This window comes from Lepidochelys kempii, unplaced genomic scaffold (genome assembly GCF_965140285.1).
Source record: "Lepidochelys kempii isolate rLepKem1 unplaced genomic scaffold, rLepKem1.hap1 scaffold_276, whole genome shotgun sequence".
Lineage (NCBI taxonomy): Eukaryota > Metazoa > Chordata > Testudines > Cheloniidae > Lepidochelys > Lepidochelys kempii.
In genome coordinates this window covers 87,133-99,058 of record NW_027621930.1, presented here as the reverse complement: position 1 = coordinate 99,058, position 11,926 = coordinate 87,133, and the positions used below count along the sequence as shown (strand labels likewise).

Sequence of the window (11,926 nt, the reverse complement as noted above, 5' to 3'; positions counted from 1 at the left end):
ACTTCCTTCCTCATTGCCGGTCTCTGAGCTTCCACTTCGGTTTCTGCTCTGTCCTGTCTGAGAACCCTCCGGGTTCATATCGCAACATTAGGATTGCTCCCTACCCTTCGAAGCCCTGGGCAGCTCCTCTGAGGCTACAGGTCATTGAGAGCCCAGAGAGGTCAAATGAGCCTTTCTGATTAGCATGACATGGTTTGGGGCAGCTAGTGGAGGAGAGACCCAAGCCCTCGCTTCCCTCTGCTTCCCTTGCAGAAGGGAGAGGATGACTATGCCAACGTCGACGCCATCGTGGTCTCGGTGGGGGTGGATGAGGAGATTGTCTATGCCAAGTCCACTGCCCTGCAGGTCAGTAGGAGGGAAATCCGTGGAGGATGCTGCTGAAGCTGGGAATGAGGAAAGCATTGAGCAGAGGGGAGGTTGGGGTAGCACTTGTGGGGGGTGAGGGGAGTCTCTGATGGGGAGCCATGGGGAGGAGTGACTCCTTTCCCTCATGGTTCCCCTTCCTGCAGACGTGGCTCTTTGGCTACGAGCTCACCGACACCATCATGGTTTTCTGCGTGGACAAGATCCTGTTCATGGCCAGCAAGAAGAAGGTGGAGTTCCTGAAGCAGATCGCCAACAGCAAGGGCAGCGAGAACGCCAATGGCGTGCCGGCCATCACGCTGCTCGTGCGGGAGAAGGTGAGTGTGTTGGGTGCCGCCTGGCAGTTGTGGGGCACTGCACAGCGGGGTGTCCATACCAGGATGGGGTGGTGCATGCTGAGGGATGGAGAGTTGTGGAATGAAGATTGACACTCCAGGCTGGGGGAATGTTGAGGGTGTTGTGCTGCACCCATTGAGAGTTGCAGGAAGGTTCAGCCCATGGGAGTCGGGGGTGGTGGAAGGTTGTGCACACTGGGCTGGGAGGAGGTTAAGGTTGCTGCTTATGGGGCAGTTGAGGAATGTTGGCAGGGTGAAGGGCTGGGGGTAACCGACAGGGACTCTGGTGGTGCAACCTGCCTCCTCTCTAATGCCACTCCCCCGTTTCGGGGGACTAACCCTACCCCTGCCCTCTGCAGAACGAGAGCAACAAGGGGAACTTTGAGAAGATGATTGAGGCACTGAAGGGCAGCAAGAACGGGAAGCGCATTGGGGTCTTCAGCAAGGACAAGTTCCCCGGGGAGTTCATGAAGAACTGGAATGATTGCCTCAGCAAGGAGGGCTTTGAGAAGGTGAGCTGGGTGGCAGGATGGGTGGAGGGGAGCTCCCTTCCCCCCATCTCTGGCTTTGCAGGCGGATATCAGTGGGGTTGTGGCCTTATGCCAAGGCAGGGGTGTGAGGAGCTCTACCTGCTCCCCTCACCCTCTCCCTGTCCCTGGAGCAGGTAGATATCAGCGCAGTCGTGGCCTACACTATCGCAGTGAAGGAGGATGGGGAACTGAACCTGATGCGCAAAGCGGCTGCCATCACCTCTGAGGTCTTTAACAAATTCTTCAAGGAGCGGGTCATGGAGATTGTCGACGCTGACGAGGTGAGAGGGTAGGGAGGCCTTGGGGTGTGGTGGGGTGAGCTGTGGATGGGATGTGGGGGCTGGTAGGGGGTGAACCGCGGCTTGGAGGTGGCGGCAGGGAGGCTGGTAGGGGTTGAGCTGCGGCTGGGAGGTGACTTGGGCCTGGGACGCTGGCAAATCCTGTGGTCCATCTGGCTGTTCCTACTCAAAGTCTCCATGTGCCCCACAGAAAGTGCGGCACAGCAAGCTGGCAGAATCGGTGGAGAAGGCCATCGAGGAGAAAAAGTACCTGTCAGGGGCTGACCCCTCCACAGTGGAGATGTGCTATCCCCCCATCATCCAGAGCGGCGGCAACTACAACCTCAAGTTCAGTGTCGTCAGGTCAGTGCCCGCAGGGCTCCTAGCCCTCCCACCCAGCCGCCCCACCCCTACCTCTGCTGACCAGGCAGATGAGGGCCAGGGTCAGGCCTCGCTTCCCGCAGAACCGCCCAATGCTGGAGACTTGTCAGGGAGCTGGTGCTGCTGGTTGGGTCGGTCTGTCTGGTCCTGCCTTTTCCAAGATCCAGGGACTCCTGGCTCAGCCCCCAGACACCCCACGCCCAGCCCATAACTAGCGCCTCCCTGAAATCCACCTCTCTTTGTCCATCCACTAGCGACAAGAACCACATGCACTTTGGGGCCATCACCTGCGCCATGGGCATCCGCTACAAATCCTATTGCTCCAACCTGGTGCGCACGCTCATGGTGGACCCGCCCCAGGAGGTGCAGGACAACTACACTTTTCTGCTGCAGTTGCAGGAGGAGCTGCTCAAGGAGCTGCGGCATGGTGAGTAGGGGTGATGCGGGGGTGTGTGCTGGGGAAGTGGGGAGGGGTTCTGCTGCCCTGATGGGAGGAGGGGCAGAGGAGGATGTCGCACTGCCCGGCCCCCGGGGTGTGGGACTGGGATGTGATGCTGCCCTGGCCCCGGTGGGAGGGAAGGGGAGGACATCACGCCACCTAGTGCTCACGCTGAGACTCCCCCAGGCGTGAAGCTGTGCGAGGTCTACGCTGCCGTCATGGATGTGGTGAAGAAGCAGAAACCGGAGCTGCTGAACAAGATCACCAAGAACCTGGGGTAAGAAACCGCCCCCCCAACACCCACTACACAAACCCACACGCACCGCACACCCTGCATCAGCCGCCCTGAGTCTGCTGAGCATGAGCATCCAGAACCTAGGGGAAGAGAACCCTGCTCCGGGTTCCAGCCGCAGCCCAGCCCCCATGTGCCCAGGGCCTGCACAGCTCAGCCTGGCTCAGGGGCGAGGCTCTAGGCTCCTGCTGGAGTGGTGCCTGCAATATCTGCCCAGCCTGGTGTAGGGCAGGGACTGGCGCCGGGTCTATGGGGCAGGGAGCATTGCCAGGGCCAGAGGGTGGCTATGGGTAATGTGACTGCCACCTGGACTCTTCACAGATTTGCCATGGGCATCGAGTTCAGAGAGGGCTCCCTCGTCATCAACAGCAAGAACCAGCACCGGCTCAAGAAAGGTGAGACACACCCCCCCACACACACAGATCCCTTCTTGCTGATGCCATCGCATCCCCATGCCCTCAGAGCCAGCTTAGTTATGGGGAGAGACCCCCATTGTCCTCAGAGTCAGGTACCCAGTCCCTACACCACCCCCTATGCAGCCCTTGAGGCTCGAAATCTCTTTTCCTGCAGGCGGGAGCCTCCCCTAAAGCATATGCAGGGAGGGGTATCCTGCTCGTGTGTAGCTCCGTGTGCAGCTGCTGCCTGTGCATGTGGACTGGTTGGCGACTGCTGACCTCCCTGCATGTCCCCCGGGCCCTGCCACCCCAGCCTGGGCCTCCCTGAGCGTGTCACCTCCTTTCTCATCTGGCTGGCAGGGATGGTATTCAGCATCAACGTGGGCTTCTCTGACCTGACTAACAAGGAAGGGAAGAAACCAGAGGAGCGAACTTACGCACTGTTCGTTGGAGACACCGTGCTGGTGGATGAGGTGAGTGTTGGGGGTTGGGTCGCAAGGTTATTTGCGGAGCACCATGCTGGTGGATGAGGTGTGAGGCGGGGCCAGAGGGTTATTTGGGGGGCACTGTGCTGTTGGGGTGAGGCGGAGGGTTATTTGGGGGGCACCGTGGGGGTGGGGAGGCACGCAGGGTTATTTGGGGGGCACCATGCTGGTGGATGGGGGGCGTACAGGGTGAGTATTTTATGCTTCTCTGCCCCATGTGCGTTATGGGCTGCCATCTGCTCCCCCCTCTGACTCTTTCTTTGCTCTCCAAGGACGGCCCGGCCACCATTCTCACTTCTGTTAAGAAAAAGGTCAAAAACGTTGGCATCTTCCTCAAGGTGAGGTTTGGGGTGCGGGAGAGGTGGGGGGAAGGCAGACTCGATATCAGAGCAGGGCATGCTGGGGCTCCCATGCTTCGGGGGCAGGGAGTTCTGCGTGGAGGAGGGGATGACAGAAGGTCCTCAAGGTGCTGGATGGGGGTGGGCCTGGGAGATGTTGTGGGGCAAAGTGGCAACATTTCATAGATTTGTAGGTTCCCAAGGCAGAAGGGACCATTACGACCCTCTGGTCTGATGTTCTGCAGAATGCAAGCCAGCGAACGACCCCAGCGTAAATCCTAGCACATCCCTTCCAGTGTGGTGGAGGATGAAGGGTGCAAGGAAACGTGGGGGCAGAGGTGTAAAGGGTGGGGGGACCAGCTCTGACCATTCTGTCCATCTCCCACAGAATGAAGATGAGGAGGAGGAAGAGGAGGAGAAAGACGAGGCTGAAGACCTGCTGGGGCGCAGCTCCCGAGCAGCAGCTCTGCTGACGGAGCGGACGCGGGTGCGGTTCCTCCTGTCATGGGGAGCTGGCCAGGGCTGGTTGGGCTCCAGAGCCTGCGTGGGACACCAGCAGGGGTCCCTGCAGCTCAGAAGGGGCTGGGGGAGCTAATTTCCCCACAAGGGAGGGGCTGGGGGCCATGCTCCTATGGGACTGGGGCTGAGTGGTCCCTGTGGCTGCGGGGCTGGCTCAGGGGCAGGGTGGTGGCTGGGCTGCTGAGCTGGGGTCTGGGTCTGGGCCTCACTCGCATTCCTGCTACCCCCAGAATGAGCTGACGGCGGAGGAGAAGCGTCGAGCCCACCAGAAGGAGCTGGCCATGCAGCTCAACGAGGAGGCCAAGCGGCGGCTGACGGAGCAGAAGGGCGAGCAGCAGATCCAGAAGTGAGTGGAAGGGGAACTTGGGGGTGAGAGCAGATCTAGGAGTGAGTGGGGAGATGGGGGGGGGTAGGGAGGGGAGTGACTCTAGAAGTGAGTGGGAGGAGAGCCTGGGGGTGGGGTGAGCAGATCCAGAAGTGAGTTGTGGGGGAGTGGATCCAGAAGTGGAGCAGGCCTCAGGGTTGCTACCTGTCACTCTGTGTGTATGTATGTACGGAGGGCCTGGGTTGGAGCTGTATCTGTGGGTGATCTGGGGTTCCTTGGAAGTGTGGTGCCGGAGAAGGAGCGCTGTGCCGTTTTTCGGGGGGAAGCTGTGCATGCTTGCTGGATATCTGGGGGCCCTAGAGGCTGTGCCGTGTTTCGGAGGGAGGCTGTGTGTGCCTGCTGGATATTTGGAGGCTCCGGGGGGCTATGCTGTTTCATCTTCCCCCACCCCACCCAGGGCCCGCAAATCGAACATCTCCTACAAGAACCCATCGTTGATGCCCAAGGAGCCACACATCCGGGAGATGAAGATCTACATTGACAAGAAATACGAGACTGTCATCATGCCAGTCTTTGGCATCGCCACACCCTTCCACATCGCCACCATCAAGGTATGGGGGGCTGCGTAATGGGGAGCCTGCATGCTTCTGCGTGGCCACTGTCAGCCCGGGAAGGTGACTCCTCAGCCAATAAGACAGGGAGGGGGTTAGGGAACCTGTTGGGTTGAGGGTTGTGTTGGTTCTTCAGCTCGAAGGAAAGTGGGGGCCGTTTCCCCCAGAGGCCCTGCCTCTAGGGGCCATGCAGGCAGGAGCCCTGGGGAATGGGGGGGTTACAGGCAGGAGCTCTGGGGAGTGGAGCTGGGGGGGCGGTTGCCTGCGGGAACCCTGGGGAATGGAGCTGGGAGGTGAGGGGAAGGGTGCTTACAGGTGGGAGCCGGGGTACAGAGAAGTCATCAGCCGCATTCAGGGCGCACAGTCTGACTGACCCCCCGACCTCCCTGTGGTGCAGAACATCAGCATGTCAGTGGAGGGTGACTACACCTACTTGCGCATCAATTTCTACTGCCCAGGCAGTGCCCTGGGGCGCAACGAGGGCAACATCTTCCCCAACCCCGAGGCCACCTTCGTCAAGGAAATGTGAGTGCCCCCTTCCGCCGCCCCCCACCCTCTGCCCACTGCTTGGACGACCTTCCCCTACAGCCCCCTCGCGCCCCAGGCTGGGCTGGGACTCGGGACTCCTGGCTCTGGCATAGTCTGGCTGTGTGACCTGGGCTCTTGGCCTCTGTACATGGCGGAGCTTGACAGCCTGCTGTATGGGGCAGCGGGGAGACTAGGCACCAACTTCCTGTGGGGGCTGGGCACCCAAGTGCCCCATGGGCTGTGTGGGGCAGGGGCTGCATACATGCAGTGCTGTTATGGCCAGTAACCGCTTACCGCACCTCCCCCAGCACGTATCGTGCCTCCAACATGAAAACGCCGGGTGAGCAGACCGTGCCAGCCCTCAACCTGCAGAACGCCTTCCGCATCATCAAGGAGGTGCAGAAACGCTACAAGACCAGGGAGGCAGAGGAGAAGGAGAAGGAGGTGAGCCAGGAGCGGAGAGCCCCTGGGAGCCTGGGAAAAGTTGACCCCGTATCCTGGTCTCAGGCAGAGACGCTAACACACGGCGGGCTCTGTGCTCCGCGGGATCTCACTTCCTGGCTCTCATCATCTCTCTCTAGGGCATTGTCAAGCAAGACTCGCTCATCATTAACCTGAACCGGAGCAACCCCAAGCTAAAGGACCTGTACATCCGGCCCAACATCGCCCAGAAGAGGATGCAAGGCTCACTAGAGGCCCACGTCAATGGTAAGGGCCCCTTCCCCCAGCCCGCTCGGCTCCCAGCCCCAGTCCAGGGACAGCCTCCTCCTAGTTGCGCTCCAGCCCAAGGGTCCCCTCTCACTGTCTGTCTCTTGGGCAGGTTTCCGCTTCACCTCCGTGCGGGGAGACAAGGTCGACATTCTGTACAACAACATCAAACACGCGCTGTTCCAGCCCTGTGACGGGGAGATGATCATCGTGCTGCACTTCCACCTCAAGGTAGGGCCCCTGTGCCCCCAGGAACCATCTCCGGGCCTGATCTTGCCCTGTTCTGTGCGGGGCTGGGGAGGACTCTTGCAGGGTTTGACCCGGGGACTGGTGTGGGGTGTGAGAGACACAATGGAGCCTTCATGCCCCCCCTCCACTCCCCCAGAATGCTATCATGTTTGGGAAGAAGCGGCACACGGATGTGCAGTTCTACACCGAGGTGGGCGAGATCACCACAGACCTGGGCAAGCACCAGCACATGCATGACCGCGACGACCTCTACGCTGAGCAGGTGAGATGTGGGGCAGGGGTCGGCTGCAGTGGAGGGGCAGCCTCCAGGCTGACCTTGCTGCCCCTGCAGATTGAGTGCGAGATGAGAGGGGACTGGGCTGAGGGGGTCTCTGTCCTTAGGAGGCTGTGCTGACCCTGCAGATGGAGAGTGAGGGGTTACGTTAGGGGGCTCCTATCCCCAGGAGACAGGCTGTTGTCCCTGTGCCCCATGCAGATGGAGCGTGAGGGTAGGTGGGGGGCTCAGAAGGGAGGGAATCTCCCTGAGAGTCTGGCTGATGTCCCTGTGCCCCATGCAGATGGAGCGCGAAATGAGGCACAAGCTGAAAACGGCCTTTAAGAATTTCATCGAGAAGGTGGAGGCTCTGACCAAGGAGGAGCTGGAGTTCGAGGTGCCCTTTCGGGACCTAGGGTAAGGTGGTGAACTAGGGCATCAAGGTGCCCTTCTGGCACTCCTAGGGATGGGGGGAGCAGGGGCGTGGAGGTCCCCTTCTGGGACCTTTGGGGGGGAGCAGGAGTGTGGAGGGTGCCCTTCCGGGATCTTTGGGGGCTTGGAGGGTGCCTTCTGGGACCTGGGGATTTGTGGCCCTGGACCCCGTGGGCACAGTCTGACACAAGATGCCCACCAGGGGTTCAGTCTGGCCCCTCCCCCCCCCCCCCCACTCTGGGTCTGTGGCTCTCACTGACCTCGCTCGCTTTGCTCTCTCTGGCAGGTTCAATGGCGCCCCCTACAGAAGCACCTGCCTGCTCCAGCCGACCAGCAGTGCCCTGGTGAATTGCACTGAGTGGGTGAGTGTCTGTGGGGGACCTGTTCATGCCCCCACCCCAGTCCCTGCCCGGCTCAGGACCTGGCACAAACCTGTGTCCCAAGGGACCTGCCTGGGTGCTTATGGGGGTGGGCGGAGCTCAGGGCGAGCACCGGCACTGTAGGGTGGGAAGGGACTTGGGGGTACAGCTCTGTCCCCTGTGACTACTGGCCTCATTGGCAGGGGGTCTCTGTCCCAGGATTGGTGAGGGGGTGTCTCCATCCTGGGCCTGACCCCACCCCTCCCCTGCAGCCTCCGTTCGTGGTGACATTGGATGAGGTGGAGCTCATTCACTTTGAGCGAGTCCAGTTCCACCTGAAGAACTTTGACATGGTCATTGTCTACAAGGACTACAGCAAGAAAGTGACCATGATCAATGCCATCCCCGTGGCCTCCCTCGACCCCATCAAGGAGTGGCTCAAGTGAGTGACACCCCCCCATCCTCCTCCCTGATACCTGCCTCATCAGGATCCTGATCCACACCATACCCACCAATTCCATCAACTGGGGGGTCTCCACTGAGGAATGATGCCCCCTGACCCCTCCACTGAGACCTACTTCACCAAGATCCCGATCTCCCAGCCTCCTCACTGTACCCACCAGCGCCATCAACTGGGGGGTCCCCACCAAGGATTGTCCCCCTTCCCCCCCCCCCCCACAGGACGCCTCTCCTGGTGCCTACCCCACACACACCAGGACTCTGATCTCCCCTCCCCCCCCCCCGAGTGGAATGATTTAAATCAAGGGACTTTAAATCACCAGTTTTTAATCATGATTTAAATCAATTTTAATAGTGTTTTGCATTCGTACTTTTTCGGGAGGGTTTTCCCCTAAAGAAAGGTTGATTCTCATTGGCTGGTAACAATTAAAACAAGTTGATCTGCAACTGAATACAGCCTTTATGCTACATTTAGTTCTTTTTGCTACCCAGGAGGACATGCTATCTATATCTATACACAGTTATTTCAGCAATGATAGCAGTTTACAGTTCATTCAGATTCTTAATTTTACATTTTTTATTCTGTTAGAAAATGGTGAATGATCCATATCTTGATGATGATTTTTTACTTCTGGTTTGTGCCAAGCTCTGTTTGGATTGAAATTCAAATCCAATTCAGAAATGCACCAAACCATTGTAAAATGCTTTTTTATTCGTTAAATAAACTGTCTTAATGTGCTGGATACATGCCAAAAAAGTATATCAAAGTTTATCTAAACATGTTTTGCATTTTACAACCAATTAAGCAAAGGAAGCTTTTCCAGTTCCCAATAGGTTTTTCAATTTTGAAAACTAGTCATTGAACTGAACTTGGAATGCACGGAAATGAAGACAATATTCTCTCTGCACTTGCAGAGGAGGCTATTGCTATTAAAAGCTTGTTAGGCCTTCAACAAACTCTGGTTCCAAATGCTTGGCCAGCTACTTCCACCAATTCAGTGGTTTAACTTTCCTTAAAAGTTGGTAGCAAACATTTACTGATAAAAATATTTAAATTTAATGTAAATAGATTATAGTAAGTTTAGGTCTTAACATAGGTTGTCATAATTTTAAATAGCTTTATTTTTTTTAAAAAAAGTAAACCTGTTTAGTTTTATATAAAGTAAATCCTATTTAGATAAAAAATCTGATTTTATTTATTTTAAATCATCAATTTTTATCCACTCTGGAGCCTCCTGATACAATTCCCCCCCAGTACCCTCATCCACTGGGACCCAATACTGATCTCTCCTTTCTCCCTAGCTCTTGTGACCTGAAGTACACGGAGGGGGTGCAGTCCCTCAACTGGACCAAAATCATGAAGACGATTGTGGATGACCCTGAGGGCTTCTTCGAGCAGGGGGGTTGGTCATTCCTGGAACCCGAGGGAGAGGTATGGGGGGGACTGGACTCTGACTCCCCTGGAGGAGGGGGGAGCTCTGTCTCCCAAGGGGGAAGGGCCCCTGCAAAGGGATGGTGGTTGGGGGGATTACTTAGATTTCCTCTGGACACCCTGGTATCTGAGCCCAATGAACATTAATTAATCTGATCTCACTCCCACTTCTTTCTGCCCCCCATGACCTATGGGAATCACTGAAGATCACCCAGTGAATCAGTGACAACTGGGGATAGAACCCAGGAGTCCTGATTCCTGGCTGCGATCTCTCCCCAGGGCAGTGATGCCGAGGTTGGGGAGTCAGAGTCGGAGATTGAGGATGAGACATTTAACCCCTCGGAGGATGAGTATGAGGAGGAGGAAGAGGACAGTGATGAAGATTACTCCTCTGAGGCTGAGGAATCAGGTGAGGAGGCCCCTGCAGCTTAGGCTGGGGGTGGAAGGGTTCTTGGCACCAAGCCTCTGTGCTGGGGGTCTAACCCTGAGGGGTCACCTGGCAGAGTACACCCTGCTGGGCAGCAGGAGTCACCCCTACCCCCTTCTCCTGGGAGCCCTCCCTTATTCTCCACACACTGCCTGCTCTGTCCTGCCTCATTTCCCCCTCCCACCTGTGCTCCCATTCTGAGGGGTGGGGTGAGGTGAGGTGGGATTAGGCCCCTTGTTCCAGTACAGGGGGATGGTTCCCTTCATTGGACAGAGGGTTGAGCTGTGGGGTGGCGCTGTGCACAGGGCCATCCTCTGAGCTCCTGTCTCCATTTGCAGATTACTCCAAGGAATCCATGGGCAGCGAGGAGGAGAGTGGGAAGGACTGGGACGAGCTGGAGGAGGAGGCCAGGAAAGGTGAGTGCCAGCCCTTGGGACATTTCCCAAATGCACACAGGGGCCATGGGATCTGGGTTTCCTTGTGACACCCTGTTCACTCTGACCCCTAATGGTTATGGGGGAGGGGCCAGAGCCCTGCACCTCCTGTTGCCTTGCAGTAGGACAGGGGAGCTGGTAATGGAGGGTGTTGGTGGGGATAGGTACCAGCCTCTCACCCGCTCCAGCAGTTTGGTGGGTTACACAGCCATGCCCTGACCCCCATCCTACTCCCCTAGCGGACCGGGAGAGCCGGTACGAGGAAGAGGAGGAGCAAAGCCGCAGCCTCAGCAGGAAGAGGAAGGGCCCAGCCCACAGTTCCAGCCGCCGCAGTTCCCACAGCCGCAGCCCAGGCCGCAGCTCGGGGCCCCCCAAGAAGAAGAGGAAGTAGGCAGTGAACTCTGACCCTCCCCAGCAGCGAAGCCTGGGGCACCAGACCCTGCTCAACAGCCAATCCCAGGGTGGGGGGGGCACCATGCCCCACCCACAAACTTTTGTCTTTTCCTGTTTTCAATTTTCCCTGTTTTTGTTTCTTGAGTTTTTCTGGCCATTTGTACGGACCAATCAGCTGTGAAAATTCCAGGCCCCGCCTGCCTGTAACCATGGACATGAGCACTGCCAATGAAGAGGAGGAAGAGGCCTCTCGGAGTAAGGACGCTGGTGTCAGTGATTGCTCGCCCCACCCCCTTCACTCCCTCCTGGGGTCCCTCCCTAGTCACCCCCACATTCCCTTGTGAGGTGTAGGTATGGCTATGGCGCAGGCTGCTGCTTTCTCCCCCCAGGGAGTCTCTGGCAATGGAATCATCCCGTTTCCCAACAGCTCTGGGGAGACGCAGCCAGCGCAGAGGACCTCTGAGTGTCTCGGACTTCATCCTCAGGGTGCTGGTAACCAAGGCGGGGGGTAGACTGTGCAGGGCTGGCACCTACAGGTCCATCCCATCCCTGCTACTGCCTTCCTCAGCACTGGAGGGGTTGGGAGTGGCCCAGCCCTGCCAGGAGTGGGGTGCATGGGGGGAGTGGTCTAGCCCTGAGAGGATCCAGCTTCTTGTTTTTTACTCGCCTGGCTCTGTTCCGTATTTATCTCGTTTCCTCAGTTGCCAAGTCAAGCCTCTGGTAGGAGAGATGCTTTTGTTTTGGGGGGTTTTATCGTGTCATCTCCCATGGGCCCCCATCACCTGCCCCTGCTGCTTGCTGGTGAGGGAGGCCCCTGGGGGGTGATGGGGCAGGGGAGGGCTCTAATTTTTTTTCATAGCCGGTAGCTCTTGGATTTTCGACTTTGGAGAATTGAAACAATAAAATGTGTTTTTGTAAGTTCACCTTTTCCAGGTGCTGAGTCTGTTCAGTCAGTGGGGAG

At 57.6% G+C, this 11,926-nt stretch overlaps 1 protein-coding gene across 1 annotated transcript; it reads left to right on the top strand.

Moving 5' to 3' along the window:
* Nucleotides 1-195: 195 nt before the first annotated feature.
* On the top strand, nt 196-11,888 carry SUPT16H (SPT16 homolog, facilitates chromatin remodeling subunit). The gene is made up of 25 exons (XM_078851054.1): nt 196-345; nt 510-680; nt 1,058-1,210; nt 1,363-1,509; nt 1,718-1,869; nt 2,142-2,314; nt 2,513-2,603; nt 2,940-3,013; nt 3,374-3,486; nt 3,771-3,836; nt 4,225-4,323; nt 4,586-4,701; nt 5,138-5,291; nt 5,689-5,816; nt 6,128-6,263; nt 6,401-6,527; nt 6,640-6,758; nt 6,913-7,038; nt 7,334-7,446; nt 7,748-7,823; nt 8,093-8,262; nt 9,582-9,711; nt 9,991-10,120; nt 10,477-10,554; nt 10,812-11,888. Exons 2-25 carry the CDS (start codon nt 546-548, stop codon nt 10,961-10,963), a joined length of 2,958 nt encoding a protein of 985 aa, XP_078707180.1. The 5' UTR covers nt 196-345; nt 510-545; the 3' UTR covers nt 10,964-11,888.
* Nucleotides 11,889-11,926: the final 38 nt, after the last annotated feature.